At 44.7% G+C, this 14334-nt stretch overlaps 2 protein-coding genes and 1 long non-coding RNA gene across 3 annotated transcripts in view; 2 read left to right on the top strand and 1 right to left on the bottom strand.

Annotated features, from left to right (window-relative positions):
* The window catches only part of RBM22 (RNA binding motif protein 22), a 47409-nt gene extending 43678 nt beyond the window's left edge, over nt 1-3731 (top strand). The window contains exon 12 of the mRNA XM_066618390.1: nt 3479-3731. The gene's annotated coding sequence lies outside the window, so the exon portion shown is untranslated. The remainder of the gene's footprint in view (nt 1-3478) is intronic.
* Nucleotides 348-14334, bottom strand: part of SYNPO (synaptopodin) — a 90142-nt gene continuing 76155 nt past the window's right edge. The window contains exon 4 of the mRNA XM_066618387.1: nt 348-6754. Within this exon, the coding sequence (XP_066474484.1) occupies nt 5720-6754 (1035 nt within the window). The 3' untranslated portion in view covers nt 348-5719. The remainder of the gene's footprint in view (nt 6755-14334) is intronic.
* The window catches only part of LOC136642139 (uncharacterized), a 34625-nt gene continuing 24185 nt past the window's right edge, over nt 3895-14334 (top strand). Inside the window, exon 1 of the long non-coding RNA XR_010793967.1 lies at nt 3895-3984. This is a non-coding gene — a long non-coding RNA (uncharacterized lncRNA). The remainder of the gene's footprint in view (nt 3985-14334) is intronic.

Here is a 14334-nt window from a genome sequence, read left to right as displayed (position 1 = left end):
AGGGGAGAGCACCAGGACGAGGTCTCTTCTTATCTGGTGTGCTCCCTGGGGCATTTGGTGGGCCGCTGTGAGATACAGGAAGCTGGACTAGATGGGCCTATGGCCTGATCCAGTGGGGCTGTTCTTATGTTCTTATGTTCTTATGTTCACTTGTGATTGTTATTTTTGTTAGATGACTGCCACCAGAGGGGTTCCTGGCCACTGTCCTCTGAAGATCTTTTTCCTTCCCTGCAGTGTATATGTGTATGCAAATGAACCCATGGAGACCAGCATGGGAACACAATGAAAGCAGGTGTCTTTCCTCATGGCTGAGAGTGTTGCTCCCAAATGACGCAAGACAGCCAGGCTGTGTGGGCTAATTTTGGATTTATTATTGTGGAGCTTGGTATACAGAGGTGTGGCACAGTGCTAACGCAAAGAGCATCTGCGGAAGATATGGCAAGCCCCGTACATTCTCAATAACAGAACTTCAGGATGAAGATGTCTTGCAAGCCAAAGAAGTCACAAGTTGCCCCAGAGGCCCATTTTGCAGACACTTGCAAGACACATAATTAACAACATCTTCCTGTTGAGCAATTCCTCTGTGCGAGCTTGTATTTCTGTGTAGTTGAGCTGCCAGCACCGACTATGACTGTGTTGTAGTTGGGATAGTAATATATCCTTCCTCTTTTTCATTGTTTTCTGGGAGACTTTCCCAGGGAAGCAGCAATATTAATAGAAGTTACACATCTGCTTTGCATGCAAAAGCCCTTGTAAATTGTGAAACAATTTTGCCGATTAGAACTTTGGAAGAAATCCTGCTTTCTGGGCTCTCTCAAGGACCCAGAACAAAGCTTCTCCCGCTCTCTGCTGTGAAACTGAGTCCAGATGTGTGCAAGGAGATCTTAGAAGCTTGAGAGCGAGGGATGAATAATTTAGTTACCTGGGGGCCATACAAACATTCAATATGTCCCTGATTCCATTTTCTTTGTAATGGACGAGCAGGGCATGTTTCTGTGAAACAAGATAACTGATCTGATCCTATCGAGGGTAGCAGCCATAGAAAATTAGATTTCATAAACAAGCCTGCCTGCATTGAATGAAAGACCAGGAAATGGTTACATGTATATATACTCCATTGCAGAGTGAACATTGCAGGTTATATGATACTTCAGAAATCATTGTTACTATTTACAGACAGCATCTAAATACTTAAGAGAAATTTTGCATTGTCAAAACATTAAAAAACAAACTTTTTACAAAGCTTTAAAAAACCCCAAAATGAACAATAGCATCTTCCTATCTACTTGTCATTATATTTCTTAAAAAATGAAAAAAGTATTATTTCTACCCCACAGAAGTTAATCATGGCCTTGATCAAGCAATCCATCCGGATTTTTGTACAGTAAGAAGTAAGGTAGTTATGCTACTGTATTTGAATCCCTGGACCTCAAGAATACACTTGAATTCATGCTTTACTGTCGCAGTGGAATTTGGTTTGATCAGTGTCAGCATGCTAAGAGGCACTGATAGACAGACAGATCCTAGATTGCATTCTTGCTTCCACCTGAGTTCCATCAGTAATGATTATACTGCCTCCTTGGCCATGTGGTTATTGTTGTTTCCTGGGAGCAGGCTGGATTATCTCATGTGTTGAGGTATCAAGCCCCTAACTGAATCCAGACCATCAAGGAGCAGAAGAGTGGCAGAGTGTTCACTAGGTATTTGAACCAGAGTCTAAGTTCACTTTGGGGAGGCTTCTGTTTGATGAGTAGTCCTGCTTTGCAGTGTTGATGTCTATAGATTTTCATGTCACTGAGCATCAGTCAATCAGAATGCTAATTTTCATAGCTATACCCTTTTTGGCAAATTTGCACACATCAGGGCTACTTGCAGGCATCCAGCACCTGAACATGAGCTCTATACAGGAGGCTTTTCCTTATCAGCCCCCCCCCCAAGGGTTTCTTATGCTATGCTATACTAAATAGCTCCTGGTATTTTTTTCTGTCTTAGGGCTAATCCTATCCACCTTTCTAGCACTGATGCAGCCACAATGGAGCCCCGAGGTAACGGAACAAACACTCTCTTACCCTGAAGTAGCCTCTGTGACTGTCTCCCCATAGGATGCAGCACACGCCCCAAGACATGGCTGCATCAGTGCTGGAAAACTGGATAAGATTGGACCCTTCTTGTAAGGAAAATGCAACTTCAACTTCACTCAGCATTGCTTCAAATTTGGATTATCCACTCTGGCAGGTTTAGGCCAGATAGATGTTGATCTCTTCCAATATACCTGTGCTTTCTTTCTTTGAACAAATCCGTCTCCAGTGAGGAGAAGCAAGGATATGAAGCTTTGTCCCAGAAGAAGAGCAATGTGCTGCTATAGGGGATGCTTGATCTGCACAAAGAACTACCTTTGCTTCCTTAAGCTGCAGACATCAATATACTTAGAGGTTGCCTACATGGCTTAGGGAAGAGAAGGAGGTCTTTAGAGATGCTCAACATCTCATGGTTCCTCTTAACACCTCTCCAAGACCAGTGCAGGCCTCTTGCACTCAACAACATGCAACATTACCTTCAGACACTAAGCAAGACCTTCCCAGGAGACACTGGGCAGGGCTACTCCTTTCCTCTGCCACAGCACTGTCTTTGGGAAAAGCTTATTCAACCAGCCCTACTGTTTATGCTCTTCTTTGATTTCTGCAAGTTTTCACCTTGTTCTTAGGACAAAAATCTTGCAGTTAATGCCACATACCTCTAGAGGGCACTCTCAACCTTTCCTCTGGCTTTCCCTTTCCTTCCCAACTTTCACTTTGGCACTTTGCTATTCTTCCAAGGGACAGGTTGACTGGCCAGAATGCTGCCCGAGAATGACACTTGAGCACACATATGCTCCCTGCCTGTGGGACTGAAACTTATCACATAGGCCAGTCAGTCACAACAGAGACCTCGGTGTGGGATTTAATGTGAGATCCTCTTCTCTCCCTTGCCATTCCTCTAGTGAAACCAGAGGAGCAGCAATATATCTATTTAACCTCCAGACCCAAGAGGCCAAGCAGCTGCCAGGGAAACAAGTATTTGGTAGCACTGGGTGTTCTTACAGTGTTCTTTTCGTTCTCTGAGAGTGCTGAGTCAAGGCAGAACTCAGGTCCCCGCAGTAGCAGAATCCTGATGTTGACGTCACAGCTTATGACCCCTCCCAACTGATGCCTACAGAAATAATTCTCAGATGGTGTCTTGAGGCTCAAATGTGGGCTATCAGGTTGCCCAAAGCAAGGGTCAGAGGCAATGGAGAGCAGGGGCTAAGAGGACATTGTTTCCAATCTAAGGCTGAAATCTAGAAGGCCTTCCCCACAAAATACAAAAGTTCCACTGGTGGGCCCCCTTAGCTAGAAACAACATTTGTGCGAAATATGGAACAGCGTCCAATCTTTCATTGCAAGTTTCAGTTTGGGAACATAACAATCTGATCGTGGCTTTTTTTCCTGTCCTATCACAGATACCTGATATTTGTGATCTCTGTACAACCTCCAGGGATGCCTGGTCCACTGTGATCTGCTTCTTCTTAACCAAGTGAACTGCCCATTCTGTTGAAACTGCCACATACCACTGGAACGACATAATATCGGCAGTGCCAATGCCATGGGATAAGCTTGAACTGGAATGCTTCCAAGGAACCCACAACCTGAAGCCTCCCCTGCCTACTCTCCTATAGAAGCTATGTGTGATGAAGAAGAAAAAAAAAATAAAGCTTGAGGGGCCTTATTTCTCCTCTGTCATTCATTTCTAGTTCACCTTGAATTAACACTGAGTGCATGTTCCTGTCTTTAAAGGTTACAGGGATAAAAATAGAGGATGATTGCAGAATCAAGGGCAAGCTGGGAAAACATCTGATATGGCCTTGCCCATGCTAGAACCAGTTGGCATATCAGGGGCAGGATACCATATCAATCAGCACACAGAAAAGAGAGAAAGTGGGCCAGATGTGTGTGCCAGGTTTGGAAGGTAGGGTAAATAGATTTATTTTTCAACTGCAATGAACTCTCGACAATGACAGTAACTAGAAAGTACATAGGAAAGAAGCTCAGATGTCCTTTGCAGTCCAGGAGGCAAATTCCGATGCCAAGCAACCTAGTTTGCAGTAGGTCTTCTTGCCTATGCTGGATATATGCCAACAAGACCCATCATCTTAACTACAAATTCAGGTATCAGCTCTGACAGTTTGTGATCTTTTCAACAAGTGGGTTGTGAATTTATATTCTCATGCACAATGCCCTTGTTTGCAGAATCCAGCTTCTTGCTTGAACCACCTCAGAAAGAACCTAATCAGAGGTTTCTTCTTCTCCTGAGTCTTTTTCTTGCTGTCTTACATGGTATTCCTTATAGGGGCTTTAGAAGACATACATCATTCTGCTGATGTCTGGGATTTTGCTGTCATGAATAAAACAATGGTTTGAGGGAAAGAGTCAGACTATCTCACATGCTCTCAGCTAATAAATAAGAGTCCTGGCTCCCCTCTCTAGTCCTTAACCAGATTTCTACCCCCCGGCAGGAAGCTGTTTACGGTCCTCCTAATTCTTAAAGGATCCACACTCTGGCCTGTCCTACTCAGTGTGTTTGGGCACCCCATAGGAACCCCTCCATACAATCAGGTCTCATGCCTATGTCCCATTTGTGTAGGTCTTCTAGAGAAAGCTTGATTTTTTTCTTCTTCATAGCAAAGAGGATGGTTATTGGGCACTGAATCGGGGAGTGTCAGCCTTGATATAGTCTTGTCTGGGGACATGTGGTGTTCATCATGCTTTCTTCAAATGCTGGGCCAATACTGTAATTATTCCTCTGTAGGAAGAGTTCCAGATTTTCTTGGCTACTGATAACTTTCTAGCAATTGGCCTCACATTCTTCTTGAGTAAAAGCTCTTTACGTGTGATTGTCTCCATCTTCCTCTATTCTAGGATGTCTCAAATCCAGCAGTCCAGGAAGAAGAATATCCTGAGGCAATCTTTTGGGGTTTCTAGCTTTTATGTAAAGCCAGGGCTTTCATTTGGGGGAAAAGCTGAATCACACAGATTGGCAGACGGAGATAACTCCTGAGTGGGCTCCATGCCCTTTGTGTCTCACTTTCTACTCATCCCCTCTGGCAGTTGGCACAGAGGCAGACCTGACTCATGGGCCAATCAGAGTGCTGGAAAAACAATGACAACTAGAAGGGCAAGGTTGGCCTACATAACCTCCTGCTCACTCTCTGACCGTCTGCTGGGGATTAAGCTGTCGACTGAATGTGTGTGTTTCCACTCCTCCCACTGGACATTTCAGAGTGGGAACAAAGGCAGTCAAAGCCTTATTAGTCTCTCTTGAGTGAGGAAGTCACTGGTGGCTCCGGTCCAGCTCAGATAGATGAATCAAAGCCAGTGAAAGCCAAATACACAAGCAAATGTCATGATGGGGAGGGGGGAGATGACTAAAGGGGATTCTACTGAAATCTGGTTAGATCAGGTACAGTCTTAGTCATATTTCCCCTGCTTAGGATATCTCTGCTCTGAGAAATCTTTTCCCCAGATGAATAGGTTCTGTCCTGTTCTAAGTCCCTAGAAAGTGGCAGGCCTGAAAAGAAGTGTTTTGGCAGACCTGAGCTCCTTCCTTTTGATGCTTAACAAGGTTGCCAGGATTAGGTGCTCATAAACCTACTTGAATGTTTGACGAGTTTCCACTCCTTTCTAGCTCATGCCTCAGCTCGTGCTTAGGAGGTGCAGGGTGCTTCAGCAGGGAGACTACCCCGTTTCAGCCTCAGGCTTCCATTCCAGCCCCGGGGACAAATGTTGAAGCTGCGAATACTGGGTGACTTGATCCCAGAGTCTTCAGAATCAAGGGAAACATCAGAGTTGGTGGGTGACATCGACATGTAGCGCTTCACTGGAGAATGTGCTCCCATGGGAGACTGCACGGGACTTTTAACTGTTGCGGAGCAGGTGCCCAGATTCTTAGGACTGGTACATGATGGGTTTTGGATTATACTTGCTGGTGGTGTGAAGATCCTGTGGCTCTCCAAAATTGTGGGCTTTGGGGACTGCACTGAATTCTGTCGGGCTGCAGAATGGTTGCCCATTGTTCTTGAACCATTACTGGATGCAGCTGCATTGAATAGGGATGTCCCCATGCTGGCAGGCAGTGTGAAGTACTTGTTCCCATTCATCCGTACTGCTTTTGGAGACTGCAGTGGGCTTTTGTTAGTTGGAGACTGGCTGCCTAGCAACCTGGGGCTATTGTTTGATGATGTGCTGACTTGTGGTGGTACATTGGTGACGGGGAGGGAGACACGTCTATATCCCTCCATTCTTCTGGGCCTGGGTGACTGCAGTGGGCTTGAGGAATGGTTGCCCATGGTCTGACTCTTAGGAGTTGGACTGCCACCTGAGGATGACACACTGGCAGAAGTGGCAGGGGGAGTGAAGGGCCTGAAGCCATCTATTCCTGTGGCTTTGGGAGAAGAACTCTTCCTCCTGGCTGCATTGATAATATTTCTGGCCAGTAGGGCTTGCATCTGGCGGTTGGACTTGACATCAGCCTCTTGCCTAAATGGGGACAGAGACCTTTCACTCCACGAAGGAGACATGGGTGGAGGTGGGGACATGACGCTGGTTGCTCGAAAGGCCTCTATCAGCCCTTCCTCTGGCTCTGGAGTTTGGGCAGGACTCACCCAACCATCTAAACTGCTAGGCTGCCGCAGCAGTCGTGGAGTCCACGTCGGGGAAGCAGGGAGGGACACTCTTCTTTCCTGTGAGGAAATGAGATGAGGTTAGAGATGAGGTTAGTGTTCTGTCCCATTCATGTCCTTTTGGCTGAATTGACAAGTGGAAGGGTATATTTGGCAACGGAAAATGGATCTTGCCGGAGAACATGTGGTTCAGCGAGCAAGACTTCTAAATCTCTCTTCCAGCTACGTCGCTTCCTACATCTGAACGCTGGGCTAACGTAACGACCAAGAGAGTGAGCTACAAATTAAGATTTCCTCAGTTTGAATCTTGCCTCTGACATGAATTCTCACTAGGTGGTCTTTGGCAGGCTGCTTCCTCTCTGCCTCAGCTCCCAAGCTGATCAGTATGCTGATCAGATAGCGAAGGCTGACCACATGACTCCTGAGGCCCTGCTGTCTAGCTGTATGACTCCACTGCGAATCCCTTTCCTTCCCTCGGCATGTTCCCAGCCCCTGAAACTACCCTATTGCTAGCAGAAATGCTGATGCAAGGAAATAAGTGGCTTGCTGATATTTCTGTGCCAAGGATTACAGGCTTTTGGTTCTGCATCCTATCCAGAACTATATCAGAGCAGAAATGACTGGAGGGAATGCTTACATTTCCTTTGCTTCCAATACCCTACTCTCTCTCTCTCTCTCTCTCTCTCTCTCTCTCTCTCTCTCATCTGCTTCTATGATGTTGCAGTAAAGAAAATTCATACTCTGCCGAACAAAATGGTCTAGACATGAAGCACCTGCCAAGCTAAAAGGATTTCTCAATCACCTTTCACCAAAAACCTTCAAATACTTTCAGTTAAAAGCCAAAATTGTGGAAAAGCAATCCCCCCAAAAATTCTGGGCATGGTGTGTGAGTGCACGCATGTATCAGTGTGCTTGTAATGCTTATAATAGCACTAACTAAAAAGTACCACAACAGTCGCATTAAAATATACATTTGTTGAAATGCTGGCTATGTATCTGGGGGGTTTGTTTCCGCTTTTCCAGGGAACAACGAGAAGTGCTATGCTGTGATGTACGAATGGTGTGAGCATATGTATGTATACAATCAGTACTAGAGGGGTCCAAGGCTCTGAAAACATATTGTTTGTACACTGCTGGAGTAAATGAAAGGTTACCAGCCTTAAGCTTCCTGTATGTGCATAAGTGTTTGCATATGATTCTGTTATTTATCTTGCTATGTGTACATATGTATGTAGGCATGTGTGCATGCACACACTTTTACATACACCTACAGGCACATATGGCAAGATCGGCGAAGGTCCATGACATTTCATGGTGAGGGGATATGGTGAGGGGATGACTCAAATTGCTTTCTCCTTCTGTTCCTTTTCTCAGGGCAAATTAGGCAAGGGTGACTTTAAACACATAATTGACCAAGCCATACTTTCTCTAACTAGCATGTACAGTACTCACAAGCTGGATCAGGTCTGTGGCAGTGGGGGGGGGGGAAGAACTTTAAGCCTAACCCCCCATATTGTCAAGTCTGAATCATTCCCCCCAAACCGCACATGCTATTGCTCGGGGGGGGGGTGTTTCTTTGGCTTCTGTCCTTCCAACCTGCTTGTTCCAGTATCTCTATCGCAATTCCTCTTTCCTCACCACTCCAAACCCCAGACCCTTATTCCATCCCTCCCTTTCCCCACTCCCTACCCTCTTTTGAGGCCTTCTCCTTTTATCCTTCTCTTTTCCTTTTGCCCCCAGCTTCTTTTGTCTTATGGATGGCCACAGCAGCTATGACATTAATTGCAGTAATTCTTATCAGGTTGCCTAGGCCTATCTAGGTCTCAGATGTGCTGCCTAGATTGTCTCAGTAAGTAATGACTCTCTAGACCAGCATTTCTCAAAGTGTGTTCCTAGGAGCCCTCCTGGGGCTCCCTGAGATCCCGTCGGGGGTTCTACAAACACACCATAAGTGGCCATCATCTGCTCAGTGCTGTACTCTCCATGTGTGTGACAGTGCTCTGTGGCTCTTTGAGACTCTGTTTAGGAATACAATGGGCCCGGAGAATGAAAAATTTGAGAACTGCTGATCTAGACCAGTGGTCTCCAAACCACAACTCACTGCATCACAAGATTATCTGTCCAGGCACGAAACAGCAGTGGTGGAGGCTTTCCATTCCACACCAGAGCCTCCCCTTTTCTCAGCCAATTGTAGCCATTTCAGCTGCCCATTGCCCCAGAAGACTCTGTGCCCTGACTTCCTGGAAGAAGTGGCTGCCCAATGCAAGTTGCTGCACTTATCAGCTGCAAAAAGGTGTGGTTGTGGCATGGAACAGAAAACCTACACTACCGCCATGCCACGCTGCGCCCAGACAGGTAATCTTGGAGCACTAGATCAGGCCCATGGGCTGGGCTCCTGCTCTGGGCCATATATTTTTCATTGCCCAGATGGACCCTGTCAATCCCACTGTTATGGGCAGGTAGATGAAGGAGAAAGACTCCACTTCTACAGTCATTCCTCCCATGCAGTGGAGGTAAAGTGATACAAATGCTGAGGGGGACTATCTAAGCCAGGGGTGTCAAGCCTGTTTCATACAGAAGGCTGAATCTAGCATTCATGGTGCCTGCTGAGGGCCCCAAGTCACATCATTAAGCAGATGACGGCCAGAAACAAGCCCATTGTTCTCACTTAGAAACTCATTAGCTGCAAATGACAGAAGAGAAAATATGCAAATCTTGTTCATATTTTCAAGATACGGGATAGCCCAATTATCACTCTGGGAGAACCCCAATTAAAATGGGGCCAGGATGAATTGCTTCTGGGAGCCACATTTGGCCCATGGGCCTTATGTTTGACACCCCTGATCTAGGCTTTGCTATGCTTGTTTCCTCTGGAGATTGTGCGTTTGCCCACTGCACTGCTTAAGCACTGGAGTTCTTTTCTAGCTATGCCTATTTTTCATGAATTGGGGAACACCATCAAAGTTTCTTCCCTTTGCTGGTAGCAATATCCTGTCACAATTTTGCAGAGTTTTTGTTGGGTGGTTGGTTTACATGTACAGACATCTCCTTGTATCCATGGGAGAAAGGTTCTGGCTGCTACCACAGATACCTGAAACCACATATAGCAGTGAAATCTATTCAAATCCCTCCCATTGGGCTCATGACTCATCTCTCTTCATTTGCAAAACTTTGCAAAAGAAAGACTACAGGAGGCAAACAGTGAGAACCTAGAGTCATAGAGGAACACTACAGAAAACAATAGTGAGACTGCTACAGGAAGTGGACAGCAGAGGACTACCTGTTAGCGTTCTCATTATTGCATCCTGTAGTGCTCCTCCAGCAGCTGCAAGTCTAGGTTGTCGCCGTCTGCTTCTTGTTCCAAAGCAAAAGCAAGAAAAATATTATTCTTGCAAAGTGTTTGCAAACAAAGAAATGTGAGTCAATAGCACGACAGCGGGGGAATTTGAGAACTGTGGGTAAGGGACCCATGGATTCTGGGGATGCCTGTACTCTTTTATGTTCCCCATCAGCTTTGCTGCAATGACATTTCTTCATTTAGTCCTTTTTATAAAAGGAACCAACAGTAACAACACTAGTTGATCCTGTGTCTTCTGTTACATGCAGCTGCAGGGATCTCATACTATCATGATTGTGGAAACATCAGGAAAAACCTGAAATGTGTTTGGAATATATCCTGATGTGTTCTGAAGAATAAGCCATTGTGCAATGTGAAGTATTGCTAATAAAAGTTTCTGCAAAATGCAGAGTGGATAAAAGCTCTTCTGCAAGCATATAAATTAGCTTGGAAATAGTGAAATAGAAAATAGCCCCAATCCTATCCAACTTTTTGGTGCTAATGCAACACCAATGCAGTTCCCTTGCCTATAGGAGGCCTCAGTGATTCCCCCCCCCCCGCCCCACAGGATGCAGTGCATGCCCTATTGGCATGGCTGCATCAGCACTGGAAAGTTGGATCAGATGGGGCCCTACTGCCAGTTTACTGCTGTGGCCTGATTCAAGAAGCTGGATTCTCATCCCAAAAGTTTCCATTACAAGTTAAAGCCAAGTGCTTAGAAGTAATGGGAAACACTGAGTCCCTGCAAACATATGATTCTCAATGCACTTGAAGGTACAGAGAACATAAATTATTCAAGTTGACACTGGGCTAATTTGTATGCATCTGCTTGAATGCTTTTGAGGTGTTTTGTGTCACTTATGGCTATGATTTTTTGTTTCAGTGCACATTGAAACAAACACCTACAAATGGGCAATGGTAAGTTTCCCCCCCCCCCATCTCCAAAGAGAACCTGCTGTCACCTTTTGCAGACAGTATTTGGCTCTCTTATTGTGACCAAGCCAGATTCTCTCTTATAGCGTTCTTGTTTTGCATTTTATTTGAGTTTGATGGAGATGGGGAAAAAGTCCTCACAAGAGTAATGCCACCCTGAATATTTTGCCTGCAAAATTGATTTTAATCAATTGTCACAATGGGCTGAACAGTCTAGCAAGTGAGCTTGAGATTTGCATGATTCTGCATGAAGGCTGCCAACTTGACCAACTCACCATGGATTCAGTGCATGAAGCAATTTCTGAGATGGAAGTTGGCACAAAATACATATAGGTGTTTTTTTTAAATAATGCTTTGTGCTGGCTTTTGTTATTTTTCCCTTTTCATCTTTGTATTTTAATGAATATTGTACTCTGGGTTGCATTGTCAGGGGAAGGGTGTGGTGTAATCTTTTAAGTAAATAAATGAAATGCAGGCTTCTGCTGCTGAAGACTGCAGCATAAACATGCACCCTTCATGGAAATGAGAGAAACATCACTTCAGGGTTTATGAGAGGCGCCTTTACCCTATAAATACCCAGCTATCCCATAACACTTACCCTGTCATTTTCCTGCCACCTCTGTAATTATCCTATCTCTGAGCATGTGACATATCATGTAGACATGGCCACTACACAGGCATTTACCCTACAAATCTGCTAGGATTACACAGCTTTCTCTCAAGTCTTCACATGCTTCCCTATTGGTGATCGGCTTGTCAAATGCCAGGTACAGTGAGCTCTGCTGGCAGGTAGTCTGCCTAGCAACTGGCACACTCCGCCAACTTGGCAAGCTTTCTAGCTAATACAGGTATTGTTCCAATGACAGGCAGTTTACCTGTGAGGCATCGCTTTGCATTTAAGCCCATACAGTTTGCGCCATACGTTAATATTAATGCAGGATAAAATGTGAAAGAAGGACTGTATGTCATTGTAACTAATATAAAGGTTTCACATTTGGTGTTGTCAAACAGTTTAAAACCTTGTGAATGGGGAGGATGGGACAATAACTCTTAAGGTCTTTTGATTGCTTTGCTGGTGTTCCTGCCTGGAAATGCTGAGTTTAGCTTTTAACTTCCCTCAGCTATGTTCTCAGCAGGATTTGTTAGGCAGCCTTGCGAAATCACACACACACACACACACACACACACACACACACACACACACACACACACTGAGACAGAGAGAATGAATGAACTCTAGAAAAGTATTTGTCTACCTTGGTCCCCCAATGTACCACTTCACATGATCCACCTATCAGAAATACCTCCAGAAGTTAACTAGTGACGACATCATCACCAGTTACTTCCAGGTTGAGAGACCAAATGCAACATGACAAACATGAGTAATTGGTTCAGGGCAGGCTGGTAGACATTTTTAAGTGCACAAAAACAGTGCACTGGAGTTCTGCCTGCTGAGCTGAGTCTCCTGCTGCTGTTTATTGTGTTGCATCAGTCTCACTGCCAGGCGGCGGCGGTCTGGGGGTGCCACGTGTACCACTGGACACTACTTCGTGTACCACCAGTGGTATGTGTACCACTTGTTGAGAAACACTGCGTAGCCTACGACATCTGTGACAACTGGATAAATACTGCATCCACTGTTACTTGTGGCATGTATTTAACTTACATGGTTGGCAACCTTCAGTCTCGAAAGACTATGGTATAAACCTACAGCACCCAGTATTCCCAGGCAGTCTCCCAACCAAGTACTAACCAGGCCTGACCCTGCTTAGCTTACAAGTTGTCACTAAATAAAACTGAGGGGAGAGGGCAAAGACCAAAGCATAAAATGCCAAGAGGTGGGTTTGCTGCAGTCTGTACCCTCAACAGAGTGATATAGGCCCCAATTCTATACAGTTACCCGTTTGCCTCTTCCTGAAGATCAGTCTGAAGTGAGTAGCTTTCTTCAGAAAAAGCTTTCCTTTGATGCCCCAGTTAATGTATGACTGGAACCCACATTCAGCTAAAGGCACCTCTAAATAGGGATATCCATTCACCTCTGTATCCTGCAGAAAATGGACCTGCTTTCTGTTCCTCACAGTCTAGACTGAAGAGGATCAGCACCAATCATCAAGTTTGCCTTTCTAGTTAGGAGTGGGGGAAATAGCTCTGAATCAACAGCAAGGAAAGACATCACAAAGCTTGTGTTTTTTCAACCTTCTATCAGGGATATTTTCCCTCTGTAAAACTGGTGTATGGGATATTTAATTTGGGAAGACTTTGTGTGTCTGGAGCTATGGAGTTATATTACCAGTATGGGGCACTAAAGAATGAAACATTCAGAACATTATGGTTTAAATTAACATAGATTGCTATAGAGAGACCACCTTAAGGGTATTTTCTAAAACCCTCATAGCAGCTACAATTAGCAAATTCATTTTCAGGAACAGCTGGTTACCTTGTGCAGCCTCTACCGAGGTATGGAGAATTCTCATAAGGCAGAATCAGATGCCCAAGGAGGCAAGTGATAGACCCCACAAATCCCACAGATTTGGAGTCAATAACCACATAAGGGGTGAGGAATCTATAACCTCTGACAATACAGAACCTCTGACAGTACAGTGATGCTGTGATCCAACATCACTATCCCTCCACATAGTCATGGAGGGAGAGTAGAAATGTTGCAGTTAATGTTGGTCTTACTACTACAACTTCCCAGTTAATGCATAGCTGCTGGTTATCTACTTCTGCATTTCACTGATATCTACATATGGGTGTCCGGTTTGTCAAAAGTAGTAGACAATGCCACACGCTTCACTTGCAAAAGTGGTTTGCAGGTGCTGAGTTCTGCTGCACAACACCAGAGCGTAGACCCTGGAGCATGTTGTAACCCAGAGTGTCGTTGTTGGCCTGAGGTCTCTCAGCAACAGGAAACAGGAGGAGTGATGGCAGGAGGACGCTTTTCATTATTGTCTGTATAATAACACCCCAGTCAGCAAAAGAACATAGCAAGGAATTAGGAGGAAAGTTCAAAGGGAGGAAAAACCTTAACATGAATGGGCTTTCTTATATTTAATCTCCTGAGGAGGCAGCAAATGATTGTTCCTGAACTTGTTCATGATCTACACAGTATATGTGATAATGTTGTCAACCTCAGATATGCTGTACTTTTAAACAGATTTATGAGAAAGAATGAGACTACAGTAAAATTATGAGATTAAAAAATGTTAAAATTTGAGGTTTACTTTATTTGCCTCCTGGTTTCATCTTTTTTTAGGGCATACCTCATGGTTGCTTTTGTCTTCCACTATTGTAAGGACCAGAGACGTATTCATTAAGACTAAACATTAAATTATTACACTTTTTTCAGGAAACAAAATAGCAAAATGGG

This window comes from Tiliqua scincoides, chromosome 2 (genome assembly GCF_035046505.1).
Source record: "Tiliqua scincoides isolate rTilSci1 chromosome 2, rTilSci1.hap2, whole genome shotgun sequence".
NCBI lineage: Eukaryota > Metazoa > Chordata > Lepidosauria > Squamata > Scincidae > Tiliqua > Tiliqua scincoides.
Note: the sequence above shows the minus strand (reverse complement) of the source record. Positions and strands in the feature narration are given on the sequence as shown.